Raw genomic sequence first — 25250 nt, 5'->3', positions numbered from 1 at the left:
ATTCACACAAGAGCTCCTCCAGTCCTTAAGATTACATGCGTCCTTTCATAACCCTTCTTTTGTGCTCACAATGGTGAACTTTTTGCTGAAATGTCTAATGACATTCTGTGTGAATAACGTAATTCCCAGTTTAGCTAAAGTGTGTTTCTGCTTCTTGTGCTGTCCACTGTCATTAAAGGGACATGGTCATTTGTCTCCTAGGTATTTTTGTGTTGCATTTTTTTCACTAATCACTCAATCAACATATTATACATATATATATATATTTTAATTGAGGTCATATATAGTTTGGCTCTGTTGCTGCTTCCCTGACTACTGAGACGGCCGTTTGACATTGTAAATCAACAAACAGTAGGTGTAAGGGAACTTAAGTGTGGCTGGAGAAGATGGGGACATCAAGTCAAAACTAGGGGTAAATACTAGTCGTAACCAGGGTTAGGAGCCGAATCTGACATGCAGTCCAGCGTGCGGCCCTGTGTACGTTTAGATGGGTTTGCTAACAAGATTTATAAGGGACTCAATTTTAAGAATCTAGAAACATGTAGCCCCATTTTTGGTTATGAGAAATTGTTTGTCTATGAAAATTATGGATAGGATGTAGTTATTTATGAATAAATGTGTGGAAATTAAACTATTTTGTGTTGTGTCAATAAACTCTTATTTTGATCGGTTCTGGATTTATATACAAGATACAAGATCGTTTATTGTCATATACACAATGGAAACATAGCTTACACCGGGCAATGAAATTCTTAATTTGCAAGTTCCCTTCACACAAAATATACTTAAAATAAAGTAGATAAATAAACTAAACTACAAAAAAAATCTAGACAAAATTTAGTTAAACAAAAACAGTTAATTATAAAATTAAATACACTAATGTACTTATATAAATTATTTAAGTCACACTGTATGTCACAGTGTTTGTATCATAAAGCCATAAGGACTTGAACCGCTCTGGATGAGGGAGTTTAAGGTTTTGTATTACAGGTCTGCTGTTGACTTTCCATTCGTTCTGCTGAGGATTACTAGGAACACTAGTGGGGTACCCTTGGCCCATTCATAGGTGAGGGTCCCCTATGGGTTGTGATATTTAACACAAGCAACTCCCTACAATATCAACACGTGGAAAACAACAGCTAATGTCTACACAGAAACTGTCCCAAATATAATACAACATAATTTTGTCTCTACTTTCTCCCTGTTCCTTGTTGAATAATAGAGAGAATTATTTTTATTGTTAATTCCCATAAAGTGATCACCTTCCATCTATATTATTTTCCACAGATGAATTATACAATTTATTATTTGATATATTGTGAAATTTGGTTATTGATGGGTTGTGATTTGTTTTCTAACATGACATATTTTTAGTCCGACTTCTTAATGAATCTACAGTGACACCAGTTATAGCATGTTTAAAACATGTAGTTTAACATGTGCAGGAACCCTAATGTCTGCTCTTATAAGGTCTTCATGTAACAACACTTTGATTGACGTGGATATGAGAGGACAAGACAAAGTTAATATTACTCAGCAGTGATGTTGAACATTCCAGGTCGGGTCAAAGGAAAAGTCACACTGTGGAGTTTGTGCTGCTGACAACAGGCCTCATTTGAATGACAACACACACTGTGGCACACAAACACAAACACATGGGCGGGGCTGCTGTGGCAGCGGATATATAAGGCTGACCTCCCGACTCTTTACCAAAGCACAGAAATCAGCTACAAGCCAACCGCAACCATGATGGGCAAGGTTGGTGTTTGACTCCTTCTATTTTGTTCTTAACATAAAAATTGAGACATAAAATGTAAAGAGTAACACAGAGAGAGAAAAGAGAAATGCATGGACTTGCACATCTGGACCTGATGTTTTACAAAGTGTATTCATGTCGGCCATTTTGGATGTGGATGTGGATGAGTATGACGATCTACATTGGACAATTTAGTCTAATCTAATAACATGTACTACAATTTTTACAAAAAACTTTGTCTAATCATGAAAGGATTCCCCCCTTTAATGGATTTTCATCTAACACAGACTTTGCTTCCCTTCGTCTAGATTATCTTCTACGAGGACAAGAACTTTGGCGGCCGCCATTATGAGTGCAGCAACGACTGCTCCGACCTGCACACCATGTTCAACCGCTGCCAGTCCATCCGCGTGGAGAGCGGCATGTTCATGATCTACGACCGCCCCAACTTCATGGGCAACCAGTTCTTCGCCAGGAGGGGCGAGTACTCCGACTACATGCGCATGATGGGCATGAACGACTGTGTCAGGTCTTGTCGCCACATCCCCATGGTAGGCTACCTTGATACGCAATTGTGTTGAATTCTTAGCACAGCCCTAGTAGTATGTCTTTCCACGTGTCTTAACCGATAGGTGTTGGTACTGGGATACAGATTTAAATTCCAGTCATTTTGGGCTGTAATCACTAATGCATATGTTCAACATTTTCTTGAAAACCTAGCCTATGTTTTGATTATATATCCTGTAGGCTATATATTGTATTCACTAAGAGTTATAGACGTTACTTATGTTACATAGATCGTGTAGGAACTTTAGGCCACTAACCTAGAGGTTGATTTTCTGACCAAATATCTGATCTACGTTAAATCATTCTATTGAATAATGAAAGATTTATCATTCATAGACAGTGGCGTCCCTAAAAAATGTCATCGGGGTGGCAGGATAAGGTCAATTAAAGTGTTGGTGCACACGCTACACACCAAAATCAAATTAACATTTTGAGTTAAAAAATAATCCTTTTGTAATGTGTTATGTATCTGTGTATGTACATGTTTAATGTGATTTTGTGTTTTTCAAATAGGCTAGTTGTCAGTTTCCTTATAAAGACAAATACAGCTTTCATTTAAAGGAGCACCTTGATTTTAAGGAACAAAGCATTTACTGGGGCTAGCTTGCCATGCATTAAAATGAATTGCTAATGTAAAATATCCGACAGAAGCCTGTTATGCATATTAGGCATACAACACCGAGGCGATTGTATCAAGAGGTCCATGCCCCCCCCCTCTGGCCACCCCTGTGGGACGCCGTATACAAATGACCCCCAAAGCTCAGGCCCGTCTCCAGCCTGTCTGAACACCTGTCCCCCCGCTCCTGTCCCCCTACAGCACCGCGGTAACTTCAGGATGAGGATGTACGAGCGCGCTGACATGGGCGGCCAGATGATGGAGCTGAACGACGACTGCCCCAACCTCATGGACCGCTTCCACATGTCCGACTTCAACTCCTGCAACGTGATGGACGGCCACTGGCTGATGTACGAGCAGCCCAACTACAGGGGCCGCCACTACTACGTGAGCCCCGGCGAGTACAGGAGGTACAACGACTGGGGAAGCATGAACCCCAAGATCGGTTCCATCAGGCGCGTCATGGATCTCTAAAGACAGAACCACGGTTCTCGTGAAATGTCTCCTCTTTGCCTTGTTTCACACACTGAATAAAATGGGGTCAGCGCTCAAGAGTTTGCAGTTTTGTTCTTGCTCCATGCACGTCGCCGGCGCCTTCCCGGCCGGCGGGGATGTCACCAGAGGGCACTGTCCCAACATCCTGGCCCTGGTCAGACTCCTGAATAAAATGGCCGCTATGACACTGACCACCAAGCCTCCAGTGTCCTCACTTATGACTTGGTATCATGCTTCCAGTGGTGCACGACTATCCTCTGCCTAAACTGTTGCTATGACTCCCTCACTTGTTCAACTAGGTTATATTAACACAATGTTGTTTAGAAACAATGTTGAATTCACCAAAATATTAACCAAAATAAGTCAACCTCAAATTCCAATTAAGTAAACATTAGCTGTAGCAAGAGAGAGGATCCATTAGTGTGTTCTGTTCTGCTGGATATAACCTGCATTAGAACACTTCCACCAGTTATTAAAGTAGGCTCATTAAACACACAGTAGGCCTACTGTGGTCGGTCAGAGAGTTCTATGTTCATGTTTATTTGATATTAACAAAAAAAACTATTAACAAAAACAAAATTAAATTATAATAAACATAATATTTGTAAGATATACCTTATAATATGATTTACAGAGGCACTTTCCTGAAAGGGGCAACACAGCACTTTCACAATCAAGGCCATAGATGGTTAATATTTAGAATTTGAATTCAGTGTTTTTTTTCTCTTAAAAACGTTTTACATAAAGGTAGTGTCAAGGTCATTGACACATCAAGAGTCAAGTGATGTTATTTGGTATCAATGAACTTGAATACATTAGTTACTGCAAATCAGCTAAACACAGTTGTCCTCAAGCTTCATCACGCAAAACACTCAAAATCAATAACACTTAACCACCGCTGTAGTCCCACACTGTACTATGCAGTGTATTACAATATGAATAGCACATGCAGAGTTAGCACATTGGCTTCTCTATATATATGACAGTATTTAAGCAGCAGGGGAGGGCCCAACACCACACGACAGCCAGCATGGGGAAGGTAAACATCAGGATCAGGGGGCTGGAGGGACCACTATGGGTTGTTATTTTCACTATGATGACATTGAGTCTTGCCTCGAGTTAGCAAGAAGATGAAGTGGCAGATTTGCTTCCCGACCCATGGGTATATGCTTGCTGCACAATCTCTTCATGAGCAATATAATTAAGAACTATCATTTGAGACTTAATTCTTAGAAATGCTACAGCCCTCTATCAGCTAGTTAAGTGATCTGAAATATCTGTTCCGGTTGTCTGTGCCTCTTCCATTCTATAAGCTAGTTAAATATTTTATATAAGCCCCAGGTAATTTCTGACCAATCAGAACATCTCTTTCTTCATTGGGCCATCTTGCCAATCGATCCCATGTGCGTGAAGACAACCCTTCTCACTGGCAACAAAATGTATTCATTTTGGGGAGGTGTATTTTCAGAATCTTGTTTTTTGTCGTTTTCTGCTCTGCTGCTCTTTTTCCAGGTAATATTCTACGAGGAAAGGGACTTCCTGGGCCCCAGTGTTGAGTGCACGTCTGAGTGCAGGGACCTGTTGTGTCAACTGAACCACTGCAACTCCATCCGGGTGGAGAGTGGCGCCTTCATGATCTACGAGAGTCTGGAGTTCGCGGGCACCCAGTACTTCCTCAGGAAGGGCGACTACCCCGATTACCACAGCTGGATGGGCTGCAATGACTCCATCCGCTCATGTCGCCTCATTCCCGCAGTGAGCCCCATGTCCACAGGGAATATCAGTTCACTCAGTTACTTAAATCTGCTCTATGTCACTTTAGAACTGCAGCTATTTACTCCACTAATGGGGAAATATAGTGCAGGTTTAACCTTTCACAGTGTTGAAAAAAATCACCCAGGACCTACATTCATAAGTTTGGAGTCATAGGCCTGTTCTTAGTCAAGAGACCTAAGGACTTATCCATTTTGTATTAACCTTTACTAACGTCTACAGTTCTCTGTAATTTCTGTTAGGGAAACATGTGCTTAGCAATTCGCCCGGGCCTCCTTCAGAACCGGACCCTCGTAGGTGAATCTTTTTCTCTTTCACATCCAATAGCAAGAGTCCGGGGCCTTCACCATGCGTCTGTACGAGAGGATAGAGTTCGGGGGTCAGGTCATGGACCTGGCCGACGACTGTCCCAACGTGGCAGAGCGCTTCCACAAGAGCGACATCTTCTCTTGCAATGTGAAGGGCGGCCATTGGCTCTTTTACGAGCATCCTCACTACCGGGGGAAGATGTACCTGATACGGCCCGGCGTGTACAACCGCTTCAGCGAGTGGGGCGGCAGCACGGCCAGGGTGGGCTCCATCAGACGCATCATGGACTATTGACACTCTCTGCAGTCTGCGGACGCCCGTACCATATAAAGATATTTGCCGTAACAAAACAAATTAAATGGTTAATGAGTCCGATTCCTGTTAAGTTTGCAAAAAACAACTTCATATATTTTTTTTATTCACCATAACCCTGACCTGTAAACTCTTTGAATTTGCTTGAATTATCTCCTTCAATAAATTACCCCAAAGACCGTAAGAACAAATATCGATGGTAAATGATTGTCCTTGGTTCTAACACTGTGTTTTCTGATATTATCTGATATTGTTAAGTGTAAATATTGTTATCTCTACAGTTAACAGTAGGAAACAAAACACAACAATCCTAAAAAAGGAATCGGCTTCTGGCTCCTCATGACCAAACATCAAATCCACGTATCCATATCAACACATAACAACAATGTTCACTCTTCAGATCTAATGCTTGTTAAAATTGTCAAAATTATAAAAAATATGTGGCCTCATGTATATCCATGTCCATAAAGACATCTCTGCTTTAGAGATGGAGCCCATACTCTGACCTTACTGATCACCTTGTGATCACGTGTGTGTGTGTGCGTGTGTGGTGTGTGTGTGTGTGTGTGTGTGCGTGCATGCGTGCGTGTGTGCTAAGGTCACATATACTGACATCTACAATAATCTATTTATATCATGTTGTCTATATAATTTCAGCTTCTTAATACCCTATACACATATTTATTAGCATACGGTAGGGTGGCTAATGCAGACCCGTAGGGGAGAGAATGGCTTCCTGCTCGGTGAGCCAACTTATTTAATGCGAGAGGGCTGTTCCATATTGTTCTGCAGCCATTGTCCACTGGATGCGTGGATACCATACTAGTCTCTTCCTTTGTCCATGCACATCAAAACACCAAACCTGTTAATTATTTATCCTTTTTTTTCCAAATAGAAAATCCATATTTCTGGCCGAATGTTGTGACCCTGACAATAAGCTAAACATGTGCTAGTAGCCTTCAAATACAACACGGCAAGTATTTGAATAACAATACTTTGTTTGTCAAGAGGTGGTATAAAAAGCCCTGAAAACATGTGGAATCCCTCCAACGGAGACCATGGGCAAGGTCAGTGTGTGATTTTATTTTCCTCCCTCTATTTCCTAAATAATAATAAACATTGCCACAATTCAATACACTTTTCATGTTTAAATGTGACGCACAACGTCAATTCAAAATTCATCTTCAAAATACCTTTATTCAATTATATATTTAACGGGATTCACCCTTATTTCCCATTTTTCATTTTTTAAAAACAAAAAACAGATAATTTTCTACGAGGACAGGAACTTCCAGGGCCGGAGCCATGAGTGCAGCAACGACTGCACCGACCTGCACTCCTACTTCAGCCGCTGCAACTCCATCCGGGTGGAGAGCGGCTGCTTCATGATCTACGAGCGGCCTGGCTACATGGGCCACCAGTACTTCATGAGGAGGGGCGAGTACCCCGACTACCAGAGGTGGATGGGCTTTAGCAGCTGTATCCGCTCCTGCCGACTGATCCCCATGGTAAGCATTGGGAGCTGATGGTCCCTTGGGATTCGAGGAGCAGCTCCATCCAATCTCCCCGAAGGTCAAAGACAGTCGGATCGAGAGGTTGTTGTCATGGCAGCCGGGTCCAACTCTGGGGAAACCAAGGGTTTCCCTCTTGTTTGTTTGTGTTTACATTCTGGACCCCCACACCCCCCTTCCTTGCCCCTTCTGACATCGGGCTGAGACTTTAGGAAACTAAATGAAGGACTTAGTGGATGGGCCAATCTCTGGGGGAAACTAAGATATTTGTTGGTTTGTTTTTACATACGGAACCATGCTTGGGGGCAATAAAGCATATGATAATAGTTATGATAATGATAAGGATAGATAATAATAATAATAATAATAATAATATTAATAAAATGATAATAATAATAATGATGATAATAATGACAATAATGATTTTAATAATGATAATTATAATAATGATGATAAGGATAATCATAACAATGATAGTAATAATAATAATGATAACGATAGTAATAATAATAATAACCCTTATTGTTGTGGTGTTTTTCCCTGCTGGCGCCGCAGTATCGCGGCTCCTACAGGATGCGGATCTACGAGAAGGCCGACTTCAGCGGCCACATGATGGAGTTCATGGACGACTGTCCCTGTGTGTCCGACCGCTTCCACCACCGCCACGTCTACTCCTGTAACGTCATGAACGGCTACTGGATCTTCTACGAGTACCCAAACTACCGGGGCAGGCAGTACCTCCTCCGCTCCGGGGAGTACCGGAGGTATCGCGAGTGGTGCGCCACCTGCTCCATCGTGGGCTCCTTCAGGAGGGTCACTGAATTTTAGCCATTGTGTAGCAAACCCCTGCTGTAAATATACAACTGTTATTAAAGATGTTGAATTTTTAAAACGGCTTCTTGGAAAGTGTTTTGTGGTGTTCTCCATTTTACATCGAAGACAAATGTCAAGGTCGTATAGACCTGGACATATTTCATGGCCACCCCCCACCCCTCTCTTCATGTATTTCTTCACTGCTGATCTGATCCCCAAATAGTCCCACGCTTCAGTTAGTTCTTCATTTCACGGTCATTAAACTACCAGTTGGTCATTTGCAATGGTTGATCCAACATGAATAAACCTCACAGTGCCCCACAAGGAACGATGAATGATTACCAATGAGGGCTTTTTATCTGATTTAATCTGCAAAGTGAAATGTGGAATATATAATATTATATAGTAAATTGAGATCTAGGCTCATTGGCTTTGACTTTTTGGCTCCTTATTCCTTATTATTTTCCCCCTTTCTTGACTTATCATTATTTTTATCATTATCATAATCATTATATACATAGGATTTTTTTTTATCATGACTAGGCTCTTGACAGTATATGATACAATGTATCATCATCACCACAGTCCTCATCCTCCCCATCCTATTCTATAATAATGTTTACAATTGAAAGCCATTAAATACAGTTATCATAGGGTTCCTACTAAGCTTACCAATAATCACTCACTGAACTGCATTCACTTGGAATGATCACTTATGCACCTAAAAGAAACACACACACAAAAAAGATCCACTCTCATATCCACAAAATCTACTTATCTTTGCTGGAGTTGTTTTGGAAAAATGACAAACATATGTGTTTAACTAAAATCTTATTTCTATATTTTCTACAGACTTTTATAATCATGCAGTCATGCTTTACCTTAATGTGTTAACGCTTTAAACATAAACGATATTCAATACAGCCTTACATAGAACTAAGATATTAATTCTCTCTAAATGGGGGTTGTTATCTTATTATGATCATAGAAATTTCTCTAAAGTAAAAGAGAGTTAAAGATTTTAAAGTTATATATCAAAATTAATAGATAGTCTATTTCATCATCTGTAATCTATATTTGCTTCTCTAATAAACGTTTATCCTAATTTTATTTAACATGCTGAGAATATTCAATTGGAAAAATGAAATCATACTATTTATGTTGGCTGAGTCTGGGTTCATTAAGATATAAAGAAAAAGGGGATAAATCCAAGACGAGAATTTGTGTGTCACAAAATGATAATTGGAGGACAGTAAAACAACGAAAAGGTTACCAGAAAACAGTAAATATGAACATATAAAGAACTACAATTTACAACTACATTTGTTCTAATAGTGATATAAAAAAATAGCCTATCCTATAACTTTTTACTTAGAATTGTTCAAAAATAAGGTAAAGAAACGACGGTTTGATTGCAGAGCCAGTTATGTCCCTTTGGTGGGCATCAGACGATATGACAGAACGTTCTGACAGAGAACGACACTCAAACAAAGGTTATGCTCATAATGGACAATGGAGGTCACCACTGCCAGAAGTGTATGGATGAAAATCCATTGGCATGCACATATAGGCCCTGTTCAGCAAAAACCCCCGTTTTGCCGGGTCATCAGCTTTGCACCTTTGAATAACAACAGAACGCGGTCCCATGGATTCTGTATAAAAGGGTCTGTGGAGCATCCAGTTGGCACAGCAAGTTGAATTCCTACCTCCACTGCGGAACTACCTCCCTACTAATCCATCATGATGGGCAAGGTAAACTCATGTTGCTTTTAAATTTAAGTAACTGATCAATAATAGTTTTATTTTTAAATCCATATGTTGATTGAGATTACTCTACCAAAGACTCAAGCTGTTCTGAAAAATATATGCCATTTTTCCAAGCTCCATAGGTAAACCTTGATTTTGCTTCCCACATCTTTTTTTTCAGATCACCTTCTACGAGGAGAAGAACTTCCAGGGTCGCTCCTATGAGTGCATGAGCGACTGCTCCGACATGTCCTCCTACCTGAGCAGGTGCCAGTCCTGCAGGGTGGAGAGTGGCTGCTTCATGCTCTATGAGAGGAACAACTACATGGGCCAGCAGTTCTTCATGAGGAGGGGAGAGTACAACGACATGAACCGCATGCAGAGCATGGGAATGATGTTTGACAACATCAGGTCCTGCAGGATGATCCCCTTCGTAAGATAACTCACCAACGCTTCAACTATTACTCTCACACAAAAGTTTGCTCTCACCCAGTGCCACTGATAACTCTCACCCAGTTCAACTGATAGCTCTCCACCAGTTCAACTGATAACTCTCCACCAGGACAAATATTACCCTACCCAAGTTAAACTAGTAAAGCATACCCAGTTCGACTGGTATGGACAATGATGTGGTTATGAGTGTGCTGACATTGTTTCTCTGATTATATGCATTACAGCACAGGGGCCAGTTCAGGATGAAGATCTACGAGAGGGAGAACTTCGGTGGTCAGTCCAACGAGATGATGGACGACTGTGACAACATCCAGGAGCGTTACCGCATGTCCGACTGCCAGTCCTGCCACGTGATGGACGGACACTGGCTGATGTACGAGCAGCCCCACTACAAGGGAAGGATGATGTACATGAGGCCCGGAGAGTACAGGAGCTTCAGGGAGATGATGAGCGGCCAGAGGTTCATGAGCATGAGGCGTATCACTGACATGTGTTAGACCCCCTGAAGATGTTTCACTGAATAACATGAATAAATGCTACATGTAACATAACTATGATGCTTGCACGTTTTATTTCTTGTTGGGTTAAGCATTGGGTCAACCAACAGCGTTGGAAAAATCCCAGGTTTAGACTATGTTAGAGCCAGGGGTTGTGCTCAATATTAAATCTACAGGTATATACTTTGAACTTTCAGATGATAATGATAGTTATCACCATGGCCCACCACATAACCTCAACTACAACTAACTTTTTGTTTAGTAAGTACAAGTGTGAGTGTGAGTTTAAAGCTGATATAGCCCCAAAAAGCTGATAACCAGTCAACAGAGAAATAATGTGTTACTTGATTGACACAATGCAATGCCAAATAAATTTAGAAACTAGAATAGAAATCAGCCAAGAGTGATGGCTGCATATTCGATATGGCAGTTAGTATCTGCTTCAGAGTAACAAGGTATTACTTTGGAGGCATATTTTATGGGAGGAGATTTGCGTTTTAAATGTAAGTATTCCTTAGAACTTGCTATTGGAGATTTTTGAAGAAAAATACACACTTTAAACACTGCTTTGAGTGAGGCAGAGGTCAACAGTGGCAATTAGCCTATGCGGCAAATGCATTCAGTTAGGTTTTCTTTCAGTTTGTTTTCACTGTTTGCAGTCCACTGAAGTATAGTGCCTATTAGCAAGTTTAGCTAGTTACATAGATAGACCAACATTTTTAAGCTTCCTTTACCTCATTTTATTCACCTCCTGAAGTATATTTCACATTAACACAAGAAGGACTAATTGTGAACATTTGGAAGAAAGGTTAGGATACTACGTGAGAAAGTGTGAAACAGCTGCTGTTTCACAACACAAAAGCTGTAAGGGAAGGGCGTATGGGAAACAGCTGACCACACTGTCAATATTTGGACTTGACAGAATTAAAGACTTACTAACAGTCTAACATAGAATCGTATGTAGGTTTTTTCTTATGTAGGTCTTATGTTCCATAGTCAACTACTATAGAATACCTGTTGCGTTTCAGCTTTTCGACGACGTGTAGCACCGTTACAAATGGTAACTAACTGTAATCACGTGTCGAAAATGTAACGTCCCAAACGCAACGTCACAGGAACATACTGTGTTTTGTTGGGACTTAAGTGAATAGCATAAACAAGCTCACTACAACATCTACAAAAGGTATTTTTCCCTTATGTTTCTGTACGATTAGCTAATGCACCGAATGAATTCCGTTAACAACAACCTCACTTCTATTGATGTCATTTGTCATGGTAATGCAATTATTTTCTCAAGTGAATGCATTATGCTTCCGTACACTACGCTCCCGTAGTAATTTAGGCTGGGCCAATGTTTTGTCAAAGCGACGTCTTTTTGCGTAGCCTAGGCTTACTGCACCTTTAAATGGGTGGCTGCCGCTCGTCTCCTCGCGCGTCAGCATCAGCAGGCGGCACGCGTGATGCCAATCGATAAGCCGTAGTGAAACGGGGAAAGTATCATCATATTCAAGCGGAGCGCTCGCCATCCACATAGATCCCTACTCGCCATGGATGTCTATTCATCTGCAGTGGCTGCTCTGGCACACATGACGCGAAACGCCGCGCCAATCCCCTTTCATCCTTAATTCGCCTGCCAAGGTAAGCAACTCAAGATTTTTTTTATAGTGATGTTCTTTTCTTTTTTTTACTCTCTTACCTAACCAGACCTGCCTGACGCTTGAAATAGTTGATCCTATCTTCTCTTAAATTGGCTATATCTACATCAGGCATTTTTATATTCGACATAGTAGGCATTATAGTGGCATTTTTAGTCACATTTGAATATTTGCATATTTTTGTCTTGAGGTAGAGAAAATGAGCAAACGGGAAGAAACAGGAGGAGGAAGGACGGCTTAGTCGAGGAGGGCATCATCATACAAATCTGAGAAAAACAGAAGGCCTGCAGTGGGGATGTTTCATCTGTTCCAATTTAGCGATTGACATGCAACAGTCAAAGCACACATAAAATGTGCAGCTAAATGATACAATTACATGGTCATAGATTATTCAATTGAAAACTCCCATATGCAGGGGTAATCAACATATGTATTACGTAGAATACAAACACAATTACAAAATTAAACCTATAAATCAATCGGATCATTTAACAAGCTCACGTGGACAACACATGAGAAGCACAAATCATAATGCTTTTCAAATAAGATTTCCCTGCAGGCTATGACAATATATCATCGAGAAGGCTTAATTCTGTGTAAGGCTTATATGACAGCCCCCTTCGTAATTTGAAATGACCAGTTAATCAAATGGATGTCAATTCATTAATTTGAGGCTTTTACAAGGATACCTCACAATACAAACCTCCCTCTCTGTCTTTCTCTCTCTCACACACGCACGCACGCACGCACGCACGCACGCATACAAGCATGCACACACACACACACACACACACACACACACACACACACACACACACACACACACACACACACACACACACAGACTTACTCCCATCTGCATATTTATTTGTGTTATTGTTCATGATCAATGTATGGCCATAGCCCATAGTGACTATAACTATAGTGACTTGTTAATCACACTAAATTGTTGAATGTGCCTGTGCCCTTCTGGTTTCTAAATGTATGTCGTCTTCATGGAAACAACAACAAAAACAACAGCGTATTTTTTTTCACAGACTTTGGAATATGGGATGAGATTGGGGGGTTTCTTGTTGCCATGGAAATGGTGACCCTGTTCCCTTGGCAACAGCTAGTAACACTATGCTGTTGTAGCCCGTACAATGTTTTGTCTTGGAATCTGAAAACCCCCTTTTAGCATTTTCCTTTTTTGGGGGGGAACTGATGACTTGACATATTAGTAGTTGGTTAATACACACATTGACACACCGACAGCAGTGTCAACCATGCAAGGCGACAGCCAGCTCGTCAGGAGCAGTTAGGGTTAAGTGTCTTGCTTAGGGACACATCAACACTCAGCTAGGAGGAGCTGGGGATCGAACTAGCCTAAGTCTAGCCTAGCCTATGTCTAAGCATTGTTGTAATGTCTGTCGATTTAAGATTTTGCATAAAGTTTTGATTTCCTTATAACATGCATACACTATATCATTCAGTCATTAATGATATAGTGTCATCATTCAGGATGACATCATTCAGGATGATTGATATATTTCCCTGAGCAGGATCTAATTTTTTTTTCTTTTTTGTATTGCTCGGTCATCTGTTGCTCACAGATCATTTGACCTTGAAGGAGTGACACAATTCACAATAATATGATCCTTAAAGGTGAAATATTCTGGCGTTTTCACAATAAGTAAACATAGTATTTGAGTTCCAGAAAACATGTTTTTGAAGCTGTTTGCTGGAAATAGCTTTTAGGAAAAATCTCGCCTACCGCTATTCTCCTTTGTTTCAGTCCCTTCAGAATGCGCTGTTTCTGGTGCCCATTGACCAATGAGCTGTCAGACTGAACCACAGCCTGCAGAAGAAGGGATTGTTGCCGTCTGCGGACTCCTGGAGCTCTATATCTATATAATATAATATAATATAATAATGATAATATTATATATAGGTATTTATATAATACTCTATCTAATATCACGGCCAAAAGCTAAGTGCGCCGGCCAAAAGCTAAGATGATATTATGAATCATAAAGACTGCGTCTGACGTCTCTGGCACTTTCACAACAAGTAAAGACTCGTAGTGGGGAATATGTCGGCCATGGTTGAGGAGTATTGGGGGAAAGGAACTTTGGCCTTGACTCTCTGAAGTCCATGAACCGCGACATGGAGGACAAAGGGATTGTACTCCGGGAGCTGATATGCCGAACTGATATGCTTAACTGCTGCCGAAGCTTTCCGGCTGCTCTGGCGGGTGTCCTCCGGGAGCTCAGCTCTGGGAGTACAATCCCTTCTCCTCCATGTCTCCTCCTCCGGACTGCCGCCAAAGCTTCGGCGGCAGTCCGGCAGCTCCGGCGGGGGGAGGCAGTCCTGCAGAGAAAGGGATTGTACTCCCGGAGTTGAGCTGCCGCCGAGTTCCCCCCGCCGGAGCTGCTCGTCCGCTGGTCCACAAAATCTTAGCTATGCTCTGATTGGAGGGGAGTGGGGAAGTGGGAGGTAATATTCAAATGTGCCCCCTTCCTAAGTAGGAGGGGGCGCTGAAACTGACTCGCTTGTTTGGTAACTGTAGGCAGGGTACTTTCAGAAATGCGTATCTCACTCAAAAAATCATGTACAGACTTTTTTCAAAGTTTGTATGCGTGTGGGAGCACCAGAGACCCAAAACAACACCCCAAATCCCAGGAAAAGTGTTGTTTTCATAATATGTCCCCTTTAAACAATTTGAGCCTTATCAATACCATGCTGGCTCTCTCCCAGGAATGTCTGGTTCTTCTCCTAGGAATAGCTGAGCACATAGAGTTAGCCAGATTTGATCATAAAATCTTGCAATTATGGTAGCTTCACCAGACCCATCACATATACTCTCCGGCTGTTACCAGTATTATGACTAATGGATGCCATAGCAACATTCCTGAAGGTGAATAAGTTTCAGGATCGTTTTTACTCATAGATTTTGATTTACAATAAGTGCTATTACACCACCCAATGATGAGACACAGCTTAGCAGAGTGAGAGAGAGAGAGGGGCAGAGAGAGATAGAAAGAGAGAGAGAGAGAGTGAGTGAGAGAGAGACGGTGCACATTCATTGAAAGCACAGTAAATGTATGCATGATCAGCGATCCACTTTTCAGCCTCAGTCATCACCGGCCCTCATCAATGCTGTACGGACTGTGAGTATGCTTTGAACCATATGCACTCTTTCCAGAGAGAAGCATTGTCTCATAATCAGTGTCACCGTGTGGTCTGTCCAGTGTGGCTTGTGAGCCATCCCTTTACAGGGATGCCACCTAATGCCCCCTCCATCGGGGGCAAGTCACACTGCCTGTCACGGCGGGACACACCACAGAATGTCTGAGCCCCTCTCAGCTGTCCCACACGAGGCATCGTCTCAGCGAGTCCCGAGGCATTGTCTCAAAGACTTGGAGTCTTTCCCTCCTCTCCTCCTTAATTTAACTTTTAATGTATTATTATCTGTCAGTGATACCGTAGTGAATTAAAAGCGAGCACAGTGAATGTATCCTCTTATTGGAGAGTGTGTAACCCATGCTTCCTTCTTCTGGTCACAGATATTGCCATGGAAAACCAACGGACGGGGGGGACTTCAGAACGTGAAAATACGAAGATGGAGATACATTTCCTTCTCCTGCTGAACTGAGCTCAGCTCGCCCAATCATGGCCGCCATGGCCGCCATGGCGTTCTGCAACGAGAGCCTGCCAGAGGGCTGCGACTACATGCAGCCCGGCGGCGTGGAGGAACCCTCGGAGGCCGTACCCTCGGAGGGCGGGACGCCCCTCATGTCCGTCACTCTGCGGGTCACCCTGGCGGCCATCATGATCTTCATGATCACCATCGGCTTCCTGGGCAACGCCATCGTGTGCCTGATCGTCTACCAGAAGCCCGCCATGCGGTCGGCCATCAACCTCCTGCTGGCCACGCTGGCCTTCTCCGACATCATGCTGTCACTGCTCTGCATGCCCTTCACCGCCGTCACCGTGGCAACCGCCGACTGGCGCTTCGGCGGCGCGTTCTGCCGCGCGTCCATCATGCTGTACTGGCTCTTTGTCCTTGAGGGCGTGTCCATCCTGCTCATCATCAGCGTGGACCGCTTCCTCATCATCGTGCAGCGCCAGGACAAGCTGACACCCCATCGGGCCAAGCTGCTCATCGTGGCATCCTGGGTGCTGAGCCTGTGCGTGGCGCTCCCGTCCGTGGTGGGCTGGCGGGCGGGGGCGGCGGGCATCGGCGGGGCCTGGGCGCCGCAGTGTGTGCTGGGCTACAGCGAGTCGGTGGCGGACCGCGGCTACACGGTGCTGCTGGCGGTGGCGGTGTTCTTCGTGCCGTTCGGCGTCATGCTCTACTCCTACCTGTGCATCCTGAACACGGTGCGGCGCAACGCCCTGCGCATCCACAACCACACCAGCGAGCACTCCTGCCTGCCCGCGCTCAACCAGGTGGGCAAGCTGGGCCTGACGGGGCTGCAGCGCCCCCCGCAGGTCAACGTTGACATGAGCTTCAAGACGCGCGCCTTCACCACCATCCTCATCCTCTTCATCGGGTTCTCGGTGTGCTGGCTGCCGCACACGGTGGTGAGCCTGCTGGCCGTGTTCAGCAGACGCTTCTACTACAGCTCGGCCTTCTACCCGGTCAGCGTGGGCGCGCTGTGGCTCAGCTACCTGAAGACGGTGTTCAACCCAGTGATCTACTGCTGGAGGATCAGGAAGTTCAGGGAGGCCTGCCTTGAGTTTATGCCCAAGAGCTGCAAGCTGTGCCCCAGGGTGCCGGGCAGGAGCCGTAGGCGCGTGAGGCCCAGTAACATCTACGTGTGCAGTGAGACGCAGTCTGCTGTGTAGAGGGAGATGGAGACGATGGGAGGACATTGACTGTGAAGCAATGGTTTGAAACTGCTACTACTGAGCTCTGTGGAGGGAGGACTCCCCATTTGGCTGAAGCCAGGCACAGGCTGTGACTGAAGAAAAAGCGGACTTGAATAAGAATAAAAAGAAGGAAAAAATTAATAAACCTTCATGATAACCTTGTTATTGTGGATATCCAATTTGGGTTAACGATTTGATATGGCATTTTGTGTAGATTAGGAAAGAATTGTTTATAAGATTACGGCAGAATACAAATTTTGGCAGCGTTCGTAATGACTTAATGATGACAGTAACATTTGCAGGTTACTAAGCAACACGCCAACCACAGTTCGTTTGTTTGTTGATTCATGATGTGTCCTTTGATTTGTCCTCCCCTTTTTTTGACAAACACATTTTGTACGTCTTCGTAAATGTTTGATTGATTGTTGAAGAAGGTCCAATCAGAATGCTTTCTGAATAACTGCCATTGTAAAGGAAGTATTTTTTTCTTTCTATTTATTATCAAATGAGATAAGTCATATAATGATTAAGTATTACAGTTTACGCAAGTATTTAAAATAAAATGTAATGGACTACATGTATGTTTTTCTCGGATGCCGAACAAATACTATGGTTTGTGTTCATATATTAAGCATTGTTATCATCTGGGGGTGGGGCTGTGTGTTGCTGGGATACTTCTACAGACCTCTATTGATTGTTATGGAATATTATTCTCTTTGAATGAAGAAACCAACCTCTAGCAACTCACATGCTATAGCCAGCTGTTATACCATTCAATAAGCAGGGCTTATGTGTATTTTAAATATGCTAATTTATTCATATACCCCAGATTTATTTAACTGGTAATAATTGTCAACTATATCTTTAATGGGGGCATATCAAAGGAAAGTTGGCAAAATATGTCTCTTCTTAACAATTAACCTTAAAATGATTCATAAGGACCTAATCAAAATACAGTTATAATACTGCAGTTGTTGCATGCCTAAAATGCAATGCACTACCAGTCGTGTGTTAATGGGGTGCATGGGGATGCCAGACAAGGATAGGACAGGTTAGGATGAGATGATGTCTCAAATGCAGTACTGATTTCCCTATGGGAATTAATACAGTCGAACATAAAGTATAATTATTGCCAGTTAAGGTTGGATTTATTTTTGTCTCAACCTGCTTGAGCATATATCCATCCACGTATGACTCCTGTACTATATCCAAAGTAAGTAAATTGTCTAAATCCAATTACCAAACCATACAGGTAAATTATATCAAATTAAATTGTTGCAGTGTTTGGAAAAAACGCCTTTGGTGTATTTTCTTTTACTCACCAAGATGTAGTCAGAATACCTAAAATGTGTTCTAAAGAAAAAGATTTTGACCCAACTCATACCTCCTCAATGTCTATGGTATCTTATTTTTCAATCACATGAGCCTATGCAGAAAGGTTGTTTACTTCTTAGAAATAAATGTGGGTATTGCATTAAAATCCTGAAGCAACCCCCCAAAAATATCTGAAATATTCATGTTCATTCCTGTTTGTTCAAGTAATAAGTAGTGATCAAGGGCGAAAATAAATGATTTCATGAGATTTTGGAAAGAGACTGACAAGTGCAGAACAATATAATCATATCTGTCTGTGTGACTCAGTGTTTGGAATTGTAACACAACACACACACACACACACACACACACACACACACACACACACACACACAAACACACACACACACACAGCCTTATAGAAATGGATCTATCCATTCTTTATTCCTCCATATTCTGTCTTTCATATAATAACGTATTAATTAACCATATCTTGTGTCATGTTTCAATATTCACAGTCCAATGTTGGTGGCAATAAATAGACAAATTCAATATGAGCGATTATAAGCTAAATAAGAGGTTTTGTGCCTTTTCTTTCACACATAGACTAACACAACATGCTGAGCGTAATAAACACGTATGTTGCCATCAGTGGTTTCTCTCCGGCAGCCTATGTAAAGGTGCTTACTATTCTAGTACAACCACACAACCAAGCTTGCCCATTTATAAACCAATTATCTTTGTTCAAAAGTTATATCCCTTGTTGACAAGTGACGATTGAGGCTCCAGGTTGATAGAACACAAATATCCAAATCATTGAACACATGATTTTGATATTTATGAACAATATTTCAGAAATATTTCAAATTGGAATAATGGATTTGCATTTAATAACAATCCAAATTGTAAGAGCTCCGAATGTTTGGATAACCTCTTGCTTTAAAGTAAGGTGTTTGTCTAGGTTTGACATAAATGTGCCAATGACATGGGTACAAATCATATGAAAGTTGCTCAAACTGCTAAATAAAACATATAAGCCCACTTGGGTTTGACTAACTATTAATAAGTCAAGCTATTATTAAATGTGCATAAGATGTGCTTTTTATTTTTGTGGGTCTGACCCATCTATGTATTATATTAGCCTAGTAGAGGACTGATCATGTCTTTATTGGATAGTGGGCTGTTTGTGATTGTTTGTGTGTGTGTGTGTGTGTGCGTGTGTGTGTGTGTGCGTGTGTGCGTGTGTGTGTGTGTGTGTGTGTGTGTGTGTGTGTGTGTGTGTGCAGCAGACTAGACTCCCCTTTTCGCTGTGACGCTAGGGATGCTGGGAAATATTAATTCAAAGATGGCGAGCTCCATGGGACCAGAAAGCACCGATAAATCTGCTTGCAACACAGATCTGTTACTCCACCCTGAGCTATTATCCAAGGAATTTATGAAGCTACTTTTAAATGAGGTACGAATGCCAAGAAAAGGCTTTGTGAATCGGTGTATTGACATACAACTCTATCGCTACCTATTAGTAGCTCTCCGACTAAACAGTGTGTGTGTATCTTCAACCAGTTGGGTTCGATCAGACTTTGTTTTGCTTTAATTTGATTTAAGTTTTGCTTCTTTTTTTTTTTTTTTTTTTACCTTATTATGACCTGTCCCGTATTAGAAAAAGATTCATGCGGGAGAGGGTGACAGTGTCGACGGCCTCACATCGCTATACCTGCGGCATGTCATACCACTCCCTCAACGAGCGCTGCCCAACACCCGGTGGGGCAAGCGAATGGAGGAGAGGAGAAGCAGACACACGTCTGATCATCAAGTAAACAGGTGGGTTCTTACTAGCTTTAAGTTACATATATTATTAGAAAATAACACAATTAACATTAGGCATGTTGGGCATTCGTCTTGCAGTTAGGTTTTTATGAAAGAGACATGAACCTTTCTCGTGTGCATATTGGTAGTATAAAATACTGCAAGTCATACTTGATGAGTTGTCACTGATAGATCAATTTGCAACTAACTACCTGCAATCTTTTGAGCTTGTTCCCAGATCTAAAGAGGACTTCAACAGAAAACGGCCTCCGATTGTGTTCTCCAGCAGCTCCCACCGCTCCAACCCAGTGAAAATGAGGAAAACCGATTCTCCCGCTGTGGCTACTGGGTGTACTGACCGGCTAAAACCCCCTCCTACAACCAACGTGTCCAACCCCATACGCAAACTGTCCTCCCCTTCCCCCTCTTCTTCTTCCCAATTGAATTTGTCATCTCCCAGGGAGACACAGACATCCAACCTAAAACGGGAATCTGACAACAGGGTATGTATTTATATACTCAAATGACCATGGTATTTGTTTTTCTATCTGTGTTGGTAGAGAAATTCGTATCGGTGCATACATAATGTTTTAATTTCCATGGATACACTTATATTTTGCTCAGATGAATCCTTTATAGTTGGTGAATATATGTGCAATATCTGATTCCTCTTTCAACTCTACAGGATGTGCTGAACTCTCCAGAATTGAAGAAAAAGATTCATCATGTGACGTGGCCTTGACCTTTGGCCTTTACATACACAGAGTGAGACTTTGTACAAACCGCCTCCCTTGTTCTCTTCCCTGTATCACCGGCTTCCAGAGGAGTCCACTGGTGGTTCTTGTCTTGTGAGACTCCTACATATGGTATCAGGTCAAAACCAATAGAGGATTCTTCTTCTGTGTCTGTGTTGCGATGTTCTTTACCCTTTCTGGGTATAAAGGAAGGGCTGTCTCTGTATATGAACTGAGCTATGGTCATAACTGTATTTTAGGTTTTGTTCTCATTAAGCAAGCAGATTAAAGACTTTATCTGCATCGATTGACTATCAATTAACTGATTTAGATCATGTAGCAGGTAATGTGTTATCTGATTTGGCCATACCACTCTTATGAGCTGTGATTTATATTATGTAAATACAAAGGAAATTATTTGGGTTAAAGGTTTATACATGTGCTGAAGTACCTAGTCACTTTACAACTAAACATTGAATTGATTTCACATTGTTAATATTCCAAACCAAGCAAACTACTTTTTAAAGGTAGTTGTTGTATTTTACCCTTTTTCAAATCGACGATTCATCTCAATTTACATTAAAACAATTTATAAATGAATCACTGCAACATATTTTTATTTTTTATTGATTATAACAGCAGTCATGCAAATTCAAATCATAAATTCATCAACACAGTATCAAGTTGCCGCATGCAGAGCGCATTAGCCTTTCAACATCCGTCTTCACTGAAAAGCATACATTTGCAAATCCTTATCAGATTCTCCTAAGGGCAACACAAAGGAATACCTTTTTTAAAGCACATTAATTCATTTCAAACTTTTTTTATAAGCACACTTTTGATTTGCAGTGTATTGCATTCATGCACTCAAATCTCATCTTAAAATAAAGGCTATGCTTAATTTAAATAAGGTTAATTCTAGTAGCTCATATATACTGTACATCGATGACAATAGCAGAAAGTAAATAAGCTTTGTTCAGATAGAATGTACCTTCATTGTTCCTGCGTCATTATATGGTCATCTAAACAGACACTCCCCATCTCTATACGTCCTAGGTTAGATCAGATGTCCTTTCCGCATTCAGGGCATAGGATGTCATCACGGTCGGTCAGGAAACCGCGACCGACAAGAGACACGGAGCACTTCTTGCAGTTGAAGCAGTCGTTGTGCCACTGGCGTTCCTCAAAGGAGATGTATTTACTGCCTCCGAGCCCTACAAGAAAAAGTCAAATACCAGGTCAGGAAACAAAGAAACTATGTTAATTGTGGTGAAATACCAGGTAAATATCTACTGGAGTTCCTACCGCTGATGGGGGTAGTGCAGGAGGCACACTTCTTGGCATACAGGTTGCAGAAGCAGTTGAGGCAATAGGCAAAGTCATCCCGGGAGGTGAAGCGTTGGCCAGAGAGCTGCTGCTTGCAGCTGGTGCACAGGAAGCAGTCCTTGTGCCATGGCTGCTCGCGGTAGGTCACCCCACCGGTGGTGATGGGCTGAGGGGACAGAGAGAGTGAAAAATACTTTTTCAGATTAAAAGTGATAGTAGTGGGGTACAACGTAGTTCTATGGATCGATGTTGCTGTAAAACTGTAAGTAAATAGTAGGATACAAAGTAAATATGGACACAATGGCCTTTTATAGGCATGTCGTTGCATGAGTTACATGTTACTGGAGGTTAAGTTTACCCGGCATTACAAGTCAATAAAAGTTTCTAGCTACAGCCCTCTGAATCCTCTTGGACCAGACCCTGGTGGAAGAGATGCCAAAAGACACCAACATAGCCCTGTTTCTTAATTAACATAAATGTCCAGAAGTCTACAAGAAGTTTTTTTTTTCATGTGGATAGTGGGCAGGGGCTATACCCATACACTGTTTGTTTTTCCTCTACTAAAGGACGCAGCTTCAGATCCTATCCTCCTCGTCCTGAGTAGCAGCATGCCACACACCTTCTTGCAGTGCACACACTGCATGGCAAACTGCTTCTCGTAGCAGGGCACACAGAAGTTGTGGTTCTCCTTGGGGATGAAGCTCTTGGTGCCGATGGGCTGCTGGCATCTCTGGCAGGTGAAGCAAGTCTCGTGCCAGCTGTTACCCTTGTGCTCCATCTTCCTGGAACCTTGTGTGGAGGGAGAACGGAGAGACCCGTAGCGGGAAAGAAGAATATTGGCGGATTGATATGTGGATGGTTTTGGTGCTGAAAAGATGAATAATACAAAATGAATCAACCCCTCTTCCACACCTGGCATGATGGTCTTCTTGCAATCATGGCACTTGGAGGAGTATTCATTGGAGTAGCACTCGGTGCACAGCAGCTGTTCATCCTTGGTGGAGAAGGGCTTGTCCACCAGGGGGCGCTTGCATTGGAAGCATGCGAAGCAGTCCTCATGCCAGTGGCGGTCCTTATAGGACAGGTCCTGTTTAAAATAACACACACACCAGAGTCCCAGTAAGGAACAGGGCTTACGCTTTATGGCCTGTTTACTACCGTACAAGATGGAGTACAAATATAATGGGTCGTATGTGTGTGTGTGTGTGTGTGTGTGTGTGAATGCCCACCCTGGTGTTGCAGCCAATAGGCTTTTTGCACTCCTCACAGGAGTTGGAGTAGAGGCTTTCATAGCATTTCACACAGTAGGGGTTCTCCTCTCTCAGGACATACTTCTTTCCAAACAGGGACTCCTTACAGTAGTGGCAGTCATAGCGTTCAGTCATGTTGGCTGTGGAACGCTCACCTGATACCAGAGGAGGGGACAGGAGAAAGAGCATTGCTATACAGTCTAACCATGTAACTTCTTCTTATTAACGATTTGACTGCTTCCAACCAATTGTTTTTCGTTTTTTTAAGCTGTTGGTAGGTGAAGTGTGTCTGTGTGTATTTAGTTTTACCTCATTGTGATTATCTTCCTCCCATTATTATGGTCTTTAATATTTTTTATTAATTATTCTTAACTCGTGGTTCTGTTTTTTTGAAAAGTGACTGTGGAAGTTTAAGCAGAGCAGGTGATATTGGAAGGGAATGGCTGCGATCCATCATACTTAAAGAAAGTCCACTCTGCCCTGCTCTATGCATGCCACCACACCCGCCATGACACCTTGCCCTGACAACTCATTCTGCTCATCTCCAGCTGTCATTACAGTATCCCTTGGTGTGTGTGTGTGTGCGTATATGTGTCTGTACATGCGTATTCCTATCCTTCAGTGCCTCAGCCAGGCGCTGTCATTATGACTCCTCGCTATCAGCTGTTTGAAGCCCTCTGCTGTAAAGCCCCCAGTTATCCTCAAGCCAGACATTGTGTGTGTGTGTGTGTGTGTGTGTGTGTGTGTGTGTGTGTGTGATTGATAGAGGACAAGCGAAAGGGGCAGGATCACTTCTCTGTAGTCTCTAAACCCAGCAGACACATGTGTCTCCTTAACCCTGTCTCATAGCCAGGCTACCTGTGTGCGGAAGAGGAATATACCTGTACATAGTTATTCTTGTATCTATGAATGGATGAATCTATGAAACCATGTGATACTAATGCTGCTTGCGTGCCGCTTATTTCCCCTTTTAATTCCACAGCTACATAAGCTTGTTCTCTCCATCTTGTTCAGATAAAAGATAACCGTTAAACCTTGGACGAAAGGATAAAAAACACAAAGCAATATGTTTCTGAAGGTATGTTGAGGAGCTGATCCAGTGGTCCACATATGGTCCATCTGTGTTCCCTCTTTAGTCTCTCCCCCCCCCCCCCCCCCAACTAGTCCACTATCTCTGCGTTTCCTCTCTAGTCTCTAACCCCCTGACACTAGTCCATCCATCTCTGTGTTCCCTCTCTAGCCTCTGGCCCGCCCCTACAGTCCTCTCATTGTCTGCTGCTCCTGTCAGGACTCACCTGCTTCACATACTGCAGGGGTTCATCCAGAGGGCTAAAAATAATAAAGCGATAATCTGCATCCTCAAATAAAATCTCCCGCTATTTGAAAATGTCAGACGGCTGTTTCCCTAGCTTCTGTCTTCCTTTGATGTCGCCCATGGGGGAATTGGCCAGCACCGAAGAACG

The 25250-nt window shown here is 42.5% G+C and overlaps 6 protein-coding genes across 6 annotated transcripts; 5 read left to right on the top strand and 1 right to left on the bottom strand.

Annotated features, from left to right (window-relative positions):
• Nucleotides 1-1746: 1746 nt before the first annotated feature.
• Nucleotides 1747-5810, top strand: LOC307073845 (gamma-crystallin M3-like; the record flags this gene model as incomplete). Its single annotated transcript, XM_079733804.1, has 5 exons — nucleotides 1747-1758; nucleotides 2065-2307; nucleotides 3141-3407; nucleotides 4947-5189; nucleotides 5535-5810. 5 exons carry the CDS (start codon nucleotides 1747-1749, stop codon nucleotides 5808-5810), a joined length of 1041 nt encoding a protein of 346 aa, XP_079589930.1.
• Nucleotides 5811-6886: 1076 nt separating this feature from the next.
• LOC307073844 (gamma-crystallin M2-like) lies at nucleotides 6887-8167 on the top strand (the record flags this gene model as incomplete). Its single annotated transcript, XM_079733803.1, has 3 exons — nucleotides 6887-6895; nucleotides 7094-7336; nucleotides 7895-8167. 3 exons carry the CDS (start codon nucleotides 6887-6889, stop codon nucleotides 8165-8167), a joined length of 525 nt encoding a protein of 174 aa, XP_079589929.1.
• A 1906-nt stretch (nucleotides 8168-10073) lies between these two features.
• Nucleotides 10074-10848, top strand: LOC307072969 (gamma-crystallin M1-like; the record flags this gene model as incomplete). Its single annotated transcript, XM_079732575.1, has 2 exons — nucleotides 10074-10331; nucleotides 10576-10848. Exons 1-2 carry the CDS (start codon nucleotides 10128-10130, stop codon nucleotides 10846-10848), a joined length of 477 nt encoding a protein of 158 aa, XP_079588701.1. The 5' UTR covers nucleotides 10074-10127.
• Nucleotides 10849-16154: 5306 nt separating this feature from the next.
• On the top strand, nucleotides 16155-17333 carry gpr45 (G protein-coupled receptor 45; the record flags this gene model as incomplete). The annotated part of the gene is made up of 1 exon (XM_079731195.1): nucleotides 16155-17333. One exon carries the CDS (start codon nucleotides 16155-16157, stop codon nucleotides 17331-17333), a length of 1179 nt encoding a protein of 392 aa, XP_079587321.1.
• Nucleotides 17334-19992: 2659 nt separating this feature from the next.
• Nucleotides 19993-21614, top strand: cUnh2orf49 (chromosome Un C2orf49 homolog; the record flags this gene model as incomplete). The annotated part of the gene is made up of 4 exons (XM_079731510.1): nucleotides 19993-20127; nucleotides 20332-20492; nucleotides 20716-20980; nucleotides 21163-21614. The coding sequence occupies 4 exons, from the start codon at nucleotides 19993-19995 to the stop codon at nucleotides 21217-21219; spliced, it is 618 nt and encodes a 205-aa protein (XP_079587636.1). The 3' UTR covers nucleotides 21220-21614.
• Nucleotides 21615-22273: 659 nt separating this feature from the next.
• LOC307072193 (four and a half LIM domains protein 2) lies at nucleotides 22274-23922 on the bottom strand (the record flags this gene model as incomplete). Its single annotated transcript, XM_079731398.1, has 5 exons — nucleotides 22274-22425; nucleotides 22517-22703; nucleotides 23157-23326; nucleotides 23450-23624; nucleotides 23767-23922. The coding sequence occupies 5 exons, from the start codon at nucleotides 23920-23922 to the stop codon at nucleotides 22274-22276; spliced, it is 840 nt and encodes a 279-aa protein (XP_079587524.1).
• Nucleotides 23923-25250: the final 1328 nt, after the last annotated feature.

This window comes from Pollachius pollachius (genome assembly GCF_949987615.1).
Source record: "Pollachius pollachius genome assembly, chromosome: 3".
Classification (NCBI taxonomy): domain Eukaryota; kingdom Metazoa; phylum Chordata; class Actinopteri; order Gadiformes; family Gadidae; genus Pollachius; species Pollachius pollachius.
This window is presented reverse-complemented; position numbering and strand designations above follow the sequence as displayed.